At 46.1% G+C, this 13,863-nt stretch overlaps 1 protein-coding gene across 1 annotated transcript; it reads left to right on the top strand.

The window, feature by feature from the left end:
* The first annotated feature begins 204 nt into the window (after nt 1–204).
* Nucleotides 205–13,627, top strand: Amun (protein amun). The gene is made up of 4 exons (XM_037431449.2): nt 205–440; nt 7,045–7,138; nt 10,294–10,609; nt 13,073–13,627. Exons 1-4 carry the CDS (start codon nt 283–285, stop codon nt 13,555–13,557), a joined length of 1,053 nt encoding a protein of 350 aa, XP_037287346.1. The 5' UTR covers nt 205–282; the 3' UTR covers nt 13,558–13,627.
* The last annotated feature ends 236 nt before the right edge of the window (nt 13,628–13,863 follow it).

The following is a 13,863-nucleotide window of genomic DNA, read 5'->3' as shown; positions in this document are numbered from 1 at the left end:
TTGCCAAATGGCGTTAATGTTCCGTTTACCGGCGTCACGTCAGAGACAAACGCAAAAAAGAATCGTTTTTTGACGTCACAAACGCGAGAGAACAGATTGTGTGCTACTAGCGCTGCAGTGGAAGCGACGTTGTGCAAAACTTGACCAACCGAACGCACCCAAACGGTTTGGTGGCGCCATCTGTCGTTGGGTCGAAAAACCGAATCGCGCTGCCTGCTTCATTGTTCCCGGAAAGGCCGCAGCCAAGTCACAAGAGAAGTGTACGTGTTCAAGCTACACACCATGGCCGAGCCGAGCGACACGACTTTAACTTTCTTCACCAAGGCGACGCCGAGTCAGTGGAGTTATGTGCTGTCAATGTACAAAGAAGTCCTCAAACAGAAAGCCGCATTGCGCACCAAAAAGGGAGGCCCCGAGGAACTCATCAAGCTCGACGCCTGGCAAGTGGAAAAAAACTTTTTTTATTCGTCGCGATGGTGCGGGAAAAAAAGAGTGCCAGCACCAAGGCCGTTCGGGGCAGAGAATCTCTAGGCGAAAAGAACGGGCGAACGCGTGTTGTCGCGTGTTTTGGCGAGCCGGCGTGTAGTGTCCGGCGATGTTTTAGTTGTATCGATGCTCTAGATGCTGTAATAAGTGTGCTGTGTTGTGCCGTGCCTGAAACGCAGCGTCTAGCCGCCGCGTTCTCATCTGCCGAAGCGAACACCGGCGCGATCTCTCGCACGCACGGCCCGAGTCCGCCGCGGCTTTTGACAGCGGTGCGAGCGAACGCCGTTCCGAACCCCCTGCTCGCGCGAAAACCGTCTCTACTACTGCTGGCCCGTTCGTCGCGTGCGGCGAACAGCCTCTTGCCCAACGCGCGGCGCTCCGTTTTCATCATTTTTTTTTTCTTTCCAGGCGGGCGCTCTGCGCGTTTTGTTTTGTTCAAGTGTGCGGACGGATTGCCCTGTTCGCCCCCCTCGTTCCTTTTCCCTCTTGCCCCCGCCGTCTTCGACGTCGACACTTCCTTTCCACCAATCGCTTCCGACGGCCCGCTTTTGTTTTGGGGCGCAATCCCGTGCGCAACCTTTTCCCTTCGCTTTGTATTTTCTCGCTGCATTGTAGGCTACGCTCTTTTTTTTTTTTCCTCATGTTGCCGGCTCGTGTCTGATGTCCCACAAGGGCGAGAAGGAGATACGTGGGTGGCGTTCGCTGAAGAGGCGAGGAGGGAGAGGAAACGAGGCACGCAGTGGGACGACTCGCCGCCCTCCGTGCGTGCTGCACGGCACATCGATTTCGGGGCTGCGTTAGGCCTAGCGAGCCGTAGGAGGTAGGAAAAAGCTGGGTTCGCGGGGCCGCCGCAGGGATAGTAAAAAAGAAGGGAGGTGCAGGGAACGTCAAAAAAAAATGAAGACGGACCGGCGAAGGGAAGAGCCGCTTCCCCCGGGCGCCGGTGGGAATGTGAAAAGGAAAAAAAAAAAAAGAAACGCAGCCGGCGAAAGAAAAAAAAACAAACAAAACGGTCGTGCGTCACGAAAAAGCCAGCAGCGTCTCTCCTCCTCCTCTGGGTCTTCCGCTCTCTCTCTGTCGTTGCTGCTGGCTCGGAACGTTCTCGGCACGGTTGCCTGCTGGCAGCTCGCGCGCTCGGCCGGTGTTTCGTGCCTCGACCCGGCTGGCGTGTGGAGGACGTGCGATAGCGCGAGCCGTGCCAGCGGGAGCGAGGAGGATAACGAAATGCGAGGGTGTTTTTGTCGGCGACTGCGTGCGGTGACCGTGGCGGCGAGGGAGAGAGGCCGTTCTTGTATGACGGGGAGAAAGAAGAAAACCGAAGCAACAAAGTCGCAGCGGCTGGGAGCTGTGTGCGAAGAACGCGAAAAACAGCGCTTGCGACCGGCTCGGAGCGAACGCACTCTGTAGAGAGAGCGCCGCCTGTCCCCTGAAAACCGAGGCAAGCGTGCGCGGGGACCGAGCCGGCTTTGCTGCCCCGGAGGTTTCCCTACCGCTCGTTGCTGCTGCCGTCGGTGCCTTCAACATTTGTGTTGTTGTGTGGAAAGTTTTTTTTCAACATCCGGCGGCAGCTGAAACCGCGCCGGGAGTGAGTGAGGGAGAGAGTATCGCTTGGGGGGCCAGCCGGCCGGCTCGTTCGATGGAAACGCGGCGGGTCTTTTTTTTTTTTATTGCTTTTTTCTCTTTCTCATATTCGCCGGTCGTTCTCTTTGAACGGGAACCGGCGGCGCGCTGCTAGGTCGGCGGATAAAGAGCGATTTCGAACTAGTCCGCGCTCTTTCTCCCTCGCTCTCTTCCACTTCAACTCTGCTCGCCCTCACCTCATTTTACGTCACGCATTTTTGTCTTCTTTCCTGCCATGCCTCTTAATCTCGTTCATTCCTGTCCAGTGAACGCGTGCTCCGTAGCGATTTTCTTTTTTTTTTTTAACCACCGCGCGGGCGCGAAACAATTCGCGCGCTGTCGCGCAAATTTCTTGCGTGCGCCTGCTAGCAAAACGAGAAAAGGCACGTCAGAACCGTGCTAAGCCTTAAAAAAATTTGACAGATTTTCTGCTTGCCATTGCGCGAATTTTCTTTTTACCTCCTTTATTGCGCTGTCTGCGAAAGGGAGGACAAAAAATCGATCCGATCGTTTTCAGAGCGCTAACGAAGAGGTCGTTACAAAATCGAGCACGGCGGCGGAGTGCGCTTTTTGTTTTCTTGAGAAAAAACGCCCTTCAACTTGTCTTCACTATAAATAATGCTTTTTTGATTGCCTGGGAAAGCCATCCACATGTTAATTAAATTTCTGGTGGAATTAGAAGCAGTGCAGCAGCAAGCATAACAAGTTCATTTTGACAATATAGAGAAACCTCGCCGCGGTGGTCTAGTGGCTAAGGTACTCGGCTGCTGACCCGCAGGTCGCGGGTTCAAATCCCGGCTGCATTTGCGATGGAGGCGGAAATGTCGTAGGCCCGTGGGTGCACGTTAAAGAACCCCAGGTGGTCAAAATCTCCGGAGCTCTCCACTACGGCGTCTCTCGTAATCTAATGGTGGTTTTGGGACGTTAAACCCCACAAATCTAATAATATAGAGAAAAAAAAACATCAACTATAGTGTGGACGCATTACTAGTCCTTGTGTTACAGGTTGACAAGTTTTCAGGGGGTCTTTTTTTTTTTTTTTTGTCTACGGAAAGGACAAAGCACTCCAGTCTGCAAAATATACTATAGGCGTGAGTGCACCAAAAAAATTAATTACAGTGGGTTCCTAGTTTTTGTTGCTGCTGTACCAAGACATCGCAACACAGCATGAGTGTTTTGTCATGTACTCGCACAAGTTATTGTGACGTTTCCATAGGTCACTTTGTCGGTGACGCACAAGCAACCATTTTGGCAGTTTTTGTAACTGACGCTAGTGTATCTAGTCGTACGGGCACGTAAAGTCACCTGAATTGATACGAATGAGAACAGACAAAGATGCAAAGTAAAGGGAATGTTAACTATAGGCGATGTTGTTAGAAGTCATTGTAATGTGAATGCCAAGAAACAAAAGCAAACAGAAACATGACTAGCTGCTGGCAGGGACTGAACAACTTGTGACGGTCGAATAATGCGTCAGGCAGAAAGTTATAAGTAGAAATGTTGGTACTATCCTCTGGTTAGAGTGTTACCTTGTTTGTCCTTAACATACCATACAAAAGTGGCAACTTTACAAAACAGCACTCCTTTTTACAGACTACACTCAGAGACAGTGTTAGGCGTGTTAAGAGGTGCATAGCTTAAACATCCAGGCTCAGGAATAGCAACTAGGTGCCTTGATAAAGAGAACACCACTTGTTAAGCTTTGCTACTCGTGTCATATGCCCGTTGTGTTAGGTGTGAGGCACCTTGCCTTGTTGGTGTCTTAATGTCGTCACAGTTGCATCACAAAAATGGGTATGTGCAAAGAAGGTTGGGTAAATTCTACTAATCTCCAGCTGTCCTCTAGAAATCCCCCTTCCCCATTGACGCTGAATGGTAGATGTCCGTGTACTTAGATTTAGGTGCATCTTAAAGAACAGTACATTAGTCGAAATTGTGAAATATTGGTCCACAGAACATGCCGATATGTGTATTCTGAGCTCTTGTGCCCCAACTGCTTCTGTCGCTACACAATTACTATGTGAACACTGTGCAAGTCAAGGTGCAGAACACATGCAGTTGTGCCCGGGAGTGTATAAGCATGTGGGTGTCTTCCTAATGCATGGATTTATTTTATATATAAGTATATTTCTTTCTCTTTTTTCCTTGTATCTCCTATGCCAACGCAGACAAGTTGTTGCTCTCGCCAAGAATCTTTGTTCTTTATAGTCTCCCTATGTGCATAGTTACATGCACAGTGACGAGTATGCCTTATCGCCTTTCTTTTGGAGCGTTTTACATAAGGTAGCTGCCTGCTCGGCGCCTTTCCTCTAAGCTTGTGTAAGCTCTCGCACATGCAAAGGGCATGAAGTAGACAGCTTCGATGCAGCAGTCTAGGGTAGGTTGACTGCATTTGTGTAGGTGATGTGCAACCAGCTCACAGGGGCCTTTGTTGTGGTCTCATCATTCTCTTTTCATTCGGATGCGCGTGAAATGTTCTTTTATACTGAGAAATTGAGCAGGAAAAGTTGGCATTGAGATGGCGAGGCAGAATACTGGACCTTCTCCTCTGTGGTTCCGCTGTTCCACGCACTAATCGACCATTTGTTAGAGCAGTTGTGTGCTTTACGCCTACAGCTCATTTCATGCGTAGTGTGCGGTGTATGCCGGTATTGCAGCTTTTTCAACTGCATTTTTTGGCCACGTCTAGCATGCTGCGTATTGCTCTGCAGACGTCAATTTGAACACCAGGGAAACTTGCTGAACTCTGGAACAGTTTTCTCTTGAACTTACGCTCTTATCATCATCGAACGTGATCTGTAAAGCTTTTTGACTGGTGTAATAGCATTACGAGTTGTCCGTTAGTGTTTCTTTGCATTTTTATGGTTGCTGCACTGATATTGGCAATAATCTCGCTCATTTGTAGGTTCCTTTATAGTCATTTACAATGCCGACATATCGGTGCAAGTGCGTAAGAGAGTTTATTATTAAGTAAATGCCGTCAAGGGACTGCATTTCTCGCGCGTCGTACGCCACCGCATGCATGCATGTGCAGTTTATAAACGGCAAAAGATGAATTGTGAGGCTAGTTTATTTGTCATAACAAGATTGAAAGCTCCATTTCAAAGCCCTCTGCTCCGGCATTCACTCACCCAACAATAGGTACAACAAAACTTAAATTTTCTGAGTCAATTATGTGGTTATGTAATGAACTGAATGAGAAATTTATACGGTTGTATAACAGGAGTGCACTGCGTGTGTGATAGTGTGTGATTTTGTTTGTTTCTATATTTTGTCCTTTTTTTTCTTTGTTGGGGGTGTCTTAAGCATGGGAACTTTGTGTGAGCAGTATAAACGGAAAGTGCACCTAACCTTTTAGTTGGTTCGCAACGTTTCTTCTGAGCAGCTGTCCGCTGCAGCTGCGATCTTTGTTTTGAAAAATAGCTGGCTGGGGTTTCACTGTTTGTGAATTGTCTTCCGCTTTGTCTTCAAAGAAAGCATTGTGAAATTTTGTTATAAAATGTGAGCATTGTAGCTTTTCTTCCTTTTCCTCATTTCTTTTTTGTTATTGTACGGCTGTATTCCAACTGCACCTTCCTTAAAGCTGTATATTAGTTAAACATTGGTTAAACAATGAGGTGTGTGGCTGGCTATGCTTTTATTGGTTGACTTGCTTGTCATGGCGGTTAAGTCAGTAACTTAAGTAAAAATTTAGATGTGTGAGAAACGTTTTGTCACAAGAAACACAATAAATACAGAAACGCACGAGCGATTTTTCCATATCCCTCACCTTCATCCGTGTCATGTATTTCAAACAGGTTCTTGTTTTTACCTAGGTACTGTGCGGTTCAGGGTGGAAAGGAGCAGATTGACGTTAATAGGAATAATTAGGCACTGCTCGCACAACTATTGGAAAAAAAACAATTCTGATATAATCAATTAGATATACATGTACTGCATGTCTGTGCACTGCACCCAGCAATAATGAATGGCCCAAACCAAACCGTCATCTTCCCTCTACCAGCATATTAGACTATACACAAGGGATCGCGTAATTTCAGTTTATAATGTCCAATGATTAGGCTCAGATCTACAAAGCATGAACCGAAGTTTTTTCCTAACCAAAGGATTTGCCACAAGTAAGGTGCATGGAAACTTGGTAGTAGTATGTGCTATCTGTGTGCCTGTTCTTTTCGCATGTGTTTTACCTGTGGCAAATATGCTCTTGAGTGGGCACCAGTTTACGAAGAAACTGGCGTCGCTTTAATTGCCTTTAATCTTTCTGAAGAACTAATTCGTGCTCATTCAACTAAAATCTTAAATTTCGTTCTTTGTATCTGAGCCTGAGCATTGTATACTGAAAAATTATATTACGTGATCTCTTGCGTACAATCTGGCCTGCTGGTGAAGGGAAAATGACGGTTTGTTTTTGGCCATTCATTATTGGTTTGATGCAGTGCAAGGACTTGAAGTAAATGTATGTATCACTTTTTTTTTTTTTTCAGTAGTGTTGTGAGCAGTGCTTATTTTTCGTTATTAATGTCAATCTGCTCCTTTCGACTGTAGATCACACTGTGTACATGGCAAAAACAACCTACTGAAAATACGTCACACAGAGAAAGGTGCGAGATATGGGAAAACCTTTCGTGTTTCTGTAATTGTTGGGTTTGTTGTGACTTTCGTACCATTGAAAATGTATATTGACTAACCCAAACAGGACTGAAATTCAAGAAATGATGGATATTCGAAAAGCGGAAAAATTAATTTCCATTAGCTGAGTCAGTTATTCTATGCTGAACAGCTGGTCAATACTTGCCCGACTATTGTATCTTCGTGGCATGTTTTGTTCTTTTGTGTCGCATAGGTTGCTATTGTGCAATGTTTTTGCATAGTCATTTATGTTGATAGTAGCAGCTGTGTTGATTTTTCTCGCTGGCCATTCTCTTCGCCAATGTGCAGGTACCAGGAGCAGCTTCCCAAGACCATACAGGCACGCAAAGACAAGCATTTGGTCCATGAAGAGCTTGTTAAAATAATGAAATGGAAACTAATGGTGAGTTTGGCACACCTGACAGCAGCTACTGAATTCCAGTCTGGCCCGCTCGTATCGAACAAAATGGGAAATGACTACTAACACAAATGGCGCAAGAATAAGAAGAGAGAACACACGGTTCTGTCCAGTATTCTTTCTTCTCGTCGGTATTCCTTTTGCGCTAGTAACTACAACCTATTTTGGTCTTACCGTTTCTTCAACAATGATTTCTTGTTGTCATGGCATTGATAAAACAGAAAGAGCTGCAGAAGGAGCCCTATTGGCATGGATGGCAGCTTCCAGGTTAAGCCATGGCAGGTGGATGACTTTGTAAGCAGATAGAACGGTCGTTGACCCATTCGTAAACATCGCAGAACGGGGGACATACTTGCATGCGTTATGGACCAGCATTCTTTGATAGAACACAGACAAGATGATGTCCCTGATAATGGGTGGAATTTCCTCATAATATCCAGGCGACGTGACTGGTGGCAGGAACAGAACACCATACAATGACTGGCTCGTCTCAGTCACTCAATAATTGCGTGTGTGCAGTTTCTATTTTATGGGCTGTTCATAATTGTCATAATGGTAGCCACAACTATACAGCATAACTTGTGTGAAAAAAAGAAAAAAAGCCCTGTTTTAGAGCTAAGTATCTCGAGTGCAGACGATTTTAGGTCTATCTGAACGCCATTCCATGGCTGGCTCGTCTCATTCACTCAATAATTGCGTGTGTGCAGTTTCTATTTCATGGGCTGTTCATAATTGTCATAATGGTAGCCACAACTGTACAGCATAACTTGTGTGAAAAAAAAAAAGCCCTGTTTCAGAGCTAAATATCTCGAGAGCAGACGATTTTAGGTCTATCGCATTGTACCCCATAAGAACATTGTAAAAAGTCAGCTGAAATTTCAGCTCTCATTTTCATTATCACTTAAACTTCGTCAATTTTCCTGTTGTCAGTGAAGCAGATTATTTGTCCTAAAAGTAACTACATGCAGATTGCCTGTTCTTAGGGCTTCTGCAGAACGCCATAGGACTTTTTTACTTTTTTTTTTTTTTCAGTGAATACCACCTTGAGCAGCAAATCATTTCTGATTAAATTTTTTGTGTTCCTTTTTCCTCAACTATAGCAGTAAGCCTTGCTCTTGTTTGGGTATGCAAAGTGCAGCTGGCGCAACTCGCATCCGAGTAGTAATGAAGCGATGGCATGCGAAAAGGACGCAGATACACGACAGAAGTGCCCACGAACGTATTGCAGGCTATCAGCTGAGCTTTTGTTTAAACAGCCAATGTAAATGTGCACAGGTCACGTAGTGGGAAAAAAAAGCTCATTCATAAATAGAGATCAAGTTAGTTCTATTATGTGTTTTCAATCATGTCTACCTCTACTGCAATAGCGTGACCACATCTCTAATATGTGCTTGTTTATTTAGATTTCCAGCATTGAGGGTTCTTTAGGAACCTTAGTAGAACCACTGATATTACAGAGCTTATTATTTTAATGTTGCATTTGTTTAAAGGTGTGGGAGGGCTTGTTTGGTTACTACTTCAAAGGTGCTTGCTGTGGAATGGACGAAAAATAGGTGTCCGTGCAGCTGAGTATACGTCCATGTGCACTGCATTTGAATTGATCATACATCGTTTAAATGGGCCTGAATGTAGCCGTATTTCTCCAGGGCATAATAACTTTAGGCAAACTACGAGGGCATAGCCTTTCTACGCTCCTTCAATGAAAGGCTGCCTGATGCATTGCTGATTACTTTTATGCTCTAAGGGGAGAAAGGCTCATTGAATGAGAATGCCCGTCTTTTTTTGGTTTATTATTAATACTGTTGTTGTTGTGGTTGTTGTTGAAAAAACACCAAAGAGAAAGCGGTGTTTCTCATAACAGTTAACCACCCTTCCACAATTTCAAAAGAAGCACTCTTGTCACCAGTGTGCGCTTAAATCGAGAAAATGGGCAACACATGCAGCTGGCAGTACTGCCTTAAAGAGTGCTCACTGAGAGAGCCCATCACTGATGATGTCTGCTATGGCGATCTATATTCTTTATTTGTAAAATAAATTATATTGTGTCCTAAGTGACCCAGGCTTAATATACCCAGTTTCAGGAACACTTCAGAATCCAACAAGGTGAAAATATTAAAAAGTGATGTGTAAACCATGACGTCACAGTAACACTTCGGTGCTTAAATTTTGCATGGAACTCTTGCGTGCGCTCTTTTAGGATAGTTTATCAGCCTAAGTTTATTTAGCGTTCCACTTCAATGTCTCTTTGAAATGGGCCCTACTATGCAGGTATCCAGACTTTTGTTTGAAGCACTGTCATTTTAAGAGGCTCTTATTGAAGTTTTTTCTCTTGTAGGCACGTATGCATCAATAGGTTGCTGCAGCCTGAAAATAATTTTAACTTGGCTTTGATGACAGTCCTGTAATGCCGGAATGGCTTATCGTCCCCAATGAAAACTGAGATTCAAGAGAGTTGCTAGGCATTTATTAACATAAAGCTGTGTTGCAGAATATTGCAAGAATGTGGAACACTGTTTTCAGGATATCTTGAACGCCTTTGTGAAATACCAGTGCTTGTGTCTGAGTCAGTGTCGTTCCACAATCTTGTGATATTTTATGGCACTATTTTAAACAAACGACATCCTCAATTTAAAAGGGCTTGTGTGGTTTGTCGAGGACACTACTGCCATGCACGCTGCTTTTGTATTTTCATGTAACTAACCTGTTACACATGTAACTACTACCATGCGCTCGCTGTACTGGAATGTCAAGCACTCCTGATTATGTTGTAGTGTTCGGACAGGCTTTAGTGTGCAGCATGTCAGTAGAGTTCATTCTCAAACTAAACCAGCCACCAATGAGGCTAAGATCTTCGATGGCACATGTATAAATGCCGACATGCTTTATCACTGCTTGGATCACTGATGACCGTGGTCTGTGCTTGCCGCATTCACTACACCTTGAGCATTGCTTTACTTACGGGGCACAAGTCTTTCTCTATAAAATGTTTTATCTATGCCATCTGCGTTTTTGTTTTTTGTCAGTCACATGACCTTATCAGTCACTTAGTTGCCTAGGGGACCAAGACAAACTGTACCATGCTCTTAGCTCGGCTACTGTAAAGAAATTCAATGCTTCACCCTTTTTTTTTTTTCTCCCAGAGGGGCAAGTATCGGCCGCAACTATTAGACCTGGTGCGCATCAACACAGAGCTGGCTGTGAAGTCGACGAGCAAGAAAGCGTTCCGCAAGCTGCCCAACCTGTCGGGTGCAATCACAGCGCTGACCAACTTGAAGGGCATCGGGCCGGCCACGGCATCGGCCATCCTTGCAGCGGCCTTCCCCGAGCAGGCACCCTACATGGCTGACGAGAGCATGCTGAGCACGCCAGGCGTTGAGGCCACAGATTACACCCTGGCCGAGTACCTCAACTACGCCGAGCGCATCAAGACCTGCACAGAGCAGCTTGCACAGAAAGGTCAGTCTGCGGTTGGGGTGTGTGCGAGCATTTCATAGTGTTCACACTCCTGGCCAGAGAGGTTAGGGTTGCTGTGACATCACTGACCCACATGCTATGTCGCAGCTATTTAGCTGAAAGAACACTGTGCTCATAATATGGCTTGTATGCCAAAATTAATTAAGGGAAGCCACCTTGCCCATTCTCCCTCTAAGCGTTGCGACATCGACATCGGCTGAAAAAGTCAAACTGGCACCTTTATGTTACAACACTCCTCGTGTACAGTCGCACTGGAAATAGGTGACAGAATCAGAATAACACCTGTGCCACACGAGCAGAGAAGATATGTCCTTCCTGAGGCCTTCAGATTTAATAACATGTAGCGAGAGAGGGAGATGTCAGATGACGTCGTGAAGGCGGCCAACGGGGCCGTGCGAAATCTCGCCGCTTTATTCCTCGGATCGGAGCTCGGCGGCGCCTGCCAGCGTCCGATGCGCCAGGCACGTGAACCCGTTCTGTTCTCGCAGAACTCGAGCTGTGCATCAGCTGCTCGAGAGGCGCGGTGGTCGAGAGAACGATGATGATGCACTAAACAAATTGCAAGGTGCCACGTGGACAAACGAAATGGCATTCAGCCAAATGCCATTTGTCACCTCATGCCAATGCCAGAACTTATTCGACTGAGAAGTGCATACTATCGAAGGCGCAGGTGACGAAGGGCGATATACCAAGATTATATAAAACAGCATTCTATTTAGCTGGAAACACACTTTTCACGTCTTTTACTACACCAATCACTTGAAAAACCGCTTCAGAACTTGTGTTTAGCTGGTAGACACCATATTTTGGATGCGACAGGCACCATTTTATATTCACTCTGCGAGTCTCACTAGCATTGCCTTAGGTTTCTACAATTAATTGCAATGTCGTAAAACAAACCAGTGAATTAAACCTAATGGCATTGTAATATGTTTATTTCTGCACGGCTATAACAGTCTGTCCAATTAAATTCATTATGCATGATGACCTCAGATGGGCTATAGCTACGGCAACTTGTTTGCCAATGCTGCCTATGGAGGGCTTAGCTCTGTGATACTACCTACCTCTACTGCCTCTAGTGATAACGGCTGCAGACTTTCAAGATACAACTACATTTCCAATGGACCTCCTCTTCATCCTTCAGGAAGCCGCAGGCTGCATGCTACCGTCGAGCAGTTAAGGCTTTGTTGTACTTCGATGTTCTTGATGTGTGCGCGTGTGGTACTTACATTTTGCCACAACGACACACCACGTGCAAGTCTAGCTTTTCTGCGGTCCAAGTGGTCAACGTTCCGAGGCCACCAAAGCTGAAGAAGTAAGTGCATGTGCAGTGATCCTAAGATTGTGTCACACCACTAGGTGGTAACAGCAAAACTACATCCTGTGCACGTGAGTCTGGCATGGCCTAGCCAGTTCTGTGCGCCATGCAAATGGAATTATTCAGAGGAGGGCACACGCGTGCTAACGCACAATATATATTTGCGCTAACTCCTGCAAGGGATGCGGGAGATTTTGTAGCGCTGATGCCCCATCCCCACAGGGAGCTTGAACACACTGTGCTTAATTGCAGTAGAGTAATGCAGTGGCAGTGTGATGCTCTGTACTTGTGCCGTGAAGAAAGATACCTCTTAAAGAACCCCTGACACCAAATTTAGAAACTGGAGATGCTTGTACTGTTTGATAGTCCTGCATGCGGGGCCATCTCTGACCGATTCTTTGTGGCGAGGGTAGCATAGCAGATATTTTAACTTGGTTTTTATGTAAGGGTGCATGCTCTTCCGAGTGTTCAGGTGCAATCGACATTTTCTGTGGTTTGACGTAGACCGGGACTTCCCTTGTGACATTGCAGGGTCAGCATTTGCGGAGTGTGCACAATAACCTGACTGGCACCTGGTGAGGACTATTGTTTGCCACCTCTCTCGCTCTGTTGGCGAGCTACTCTCAAGGAGGTTTTGGCTGCTTACGCAAGGAATGCTCTTCTTTTTTTTTTCTGAGGAGGGCACGCTCAAAAAACCTACATCGTTTCATTCTTCAGCGCACGCGGGTCTCCCTATTCGAAAACAGTCTCACGCTCTGCTCCGCTGTGGGGCGCTAGTTTCTTACGATATTTAAGCAGGCGTTTCAAACTCGTGCAAAATCGTTCTGAATTAATGCCGCTAACATTAATTATATTATGCGTTAAAGCATTTACGGTGCAATCTCGGCATTGTCAGACGCAAAGAAACAACTTACAGTAAAAAAATTGCAAGCAGAACTTTCGCTGTGAGAGGTCCTTTAATGCGCATGATCACTGATATGGGTCTGTGTCACCTTCTTGTATGACTTGTCCTTCTTTGTCTCGCACTCTAACTTCTTCATGCATCCTCCAATGATGCCAAGAAAAGCCATTTCTGCTTTCAGGCTTTGTTCCACACTCAATGTCTCCTGCGCTCTCTTTTGCCGCAGACCCCAACGGCACGTGGACACCGCACAAGGTAGAGCTGGTTCTCTGGGCACACTACGTCGCTCGGGAGCTGAAGCCGTCTCTCCTAGATGACCTTTCCAAGTACAAGGAGTCCGTGCCATCCGCCAACGGCAATGGACCCTCCGCCACCACCACATCAAGCGATGCGGCGGAGGACCACCACGACGTTGCTTCCAATGGCGCAGCCGAGGACGCACCCTTGTCATCGCCGTCCGACTCCCGGTCCAGCGCGGACCTGGCCCAGGTGACAAACGACGAGAGCTCCAGCCAGGACGGACCAGCCGAAAACAACGGGGCAGTGTCGACGGTGGAAGCTGGCGAGTCGGCCGAAGACGACAGTTCTTCGTCAGCCATCATCGCCGCAGACGACGCGGTCGTGCCAGATGTGACAGCGGGGAAAGGAACCAAGCGGGACCTCGAAGACGAGGAGTCTGCCGAAAACGACAAGAAAAAGGCGCGGGCGTGAAACTTTGTCGTCGTGCCCCACACCGTCCCACCCACCCCTCCTCGCCGCTGACACCACCTTTCGATGAAAAGAGAGAGGACTTGTTTATTTCTCACCTCCCATGTTTCCCTGTCCTCATATCAATATTTTTTTTTTTTTCATTTTGTTGTTCGTTTTCTCTTTCTGCCTTTTTCATCTTTGTTTCTCTGTTAAACTGACCTGTAATGTCATTGCATGACAGTCCATTTCTACTGACTTGTTCTTCTGTATTTTCCATTTAATTTTCTCATTACTACTTCAACCTTTTTTTTCCCTCCCTTTTTCATT

This window comes from Rhipicephalus microplus, chromosome 7 (genome assembly GCF_043290135.1).
Source record: "Rhipicephalus microplus isolate Deutch F79 chromosome 7, USDA_Rmic, whole genome shotgun sequence".
Classification (NCBI taxonomy): domain Eukaryota; kingdom Metazoa; phylum Arthropoda; class Arachnida; order Ixodida; family Ixodidae; genus Rhipicephalus; species Rhipicephalus microplus.
This window is presented reverse-complemented; position numbering and strand designations above follow the sequence as displayed.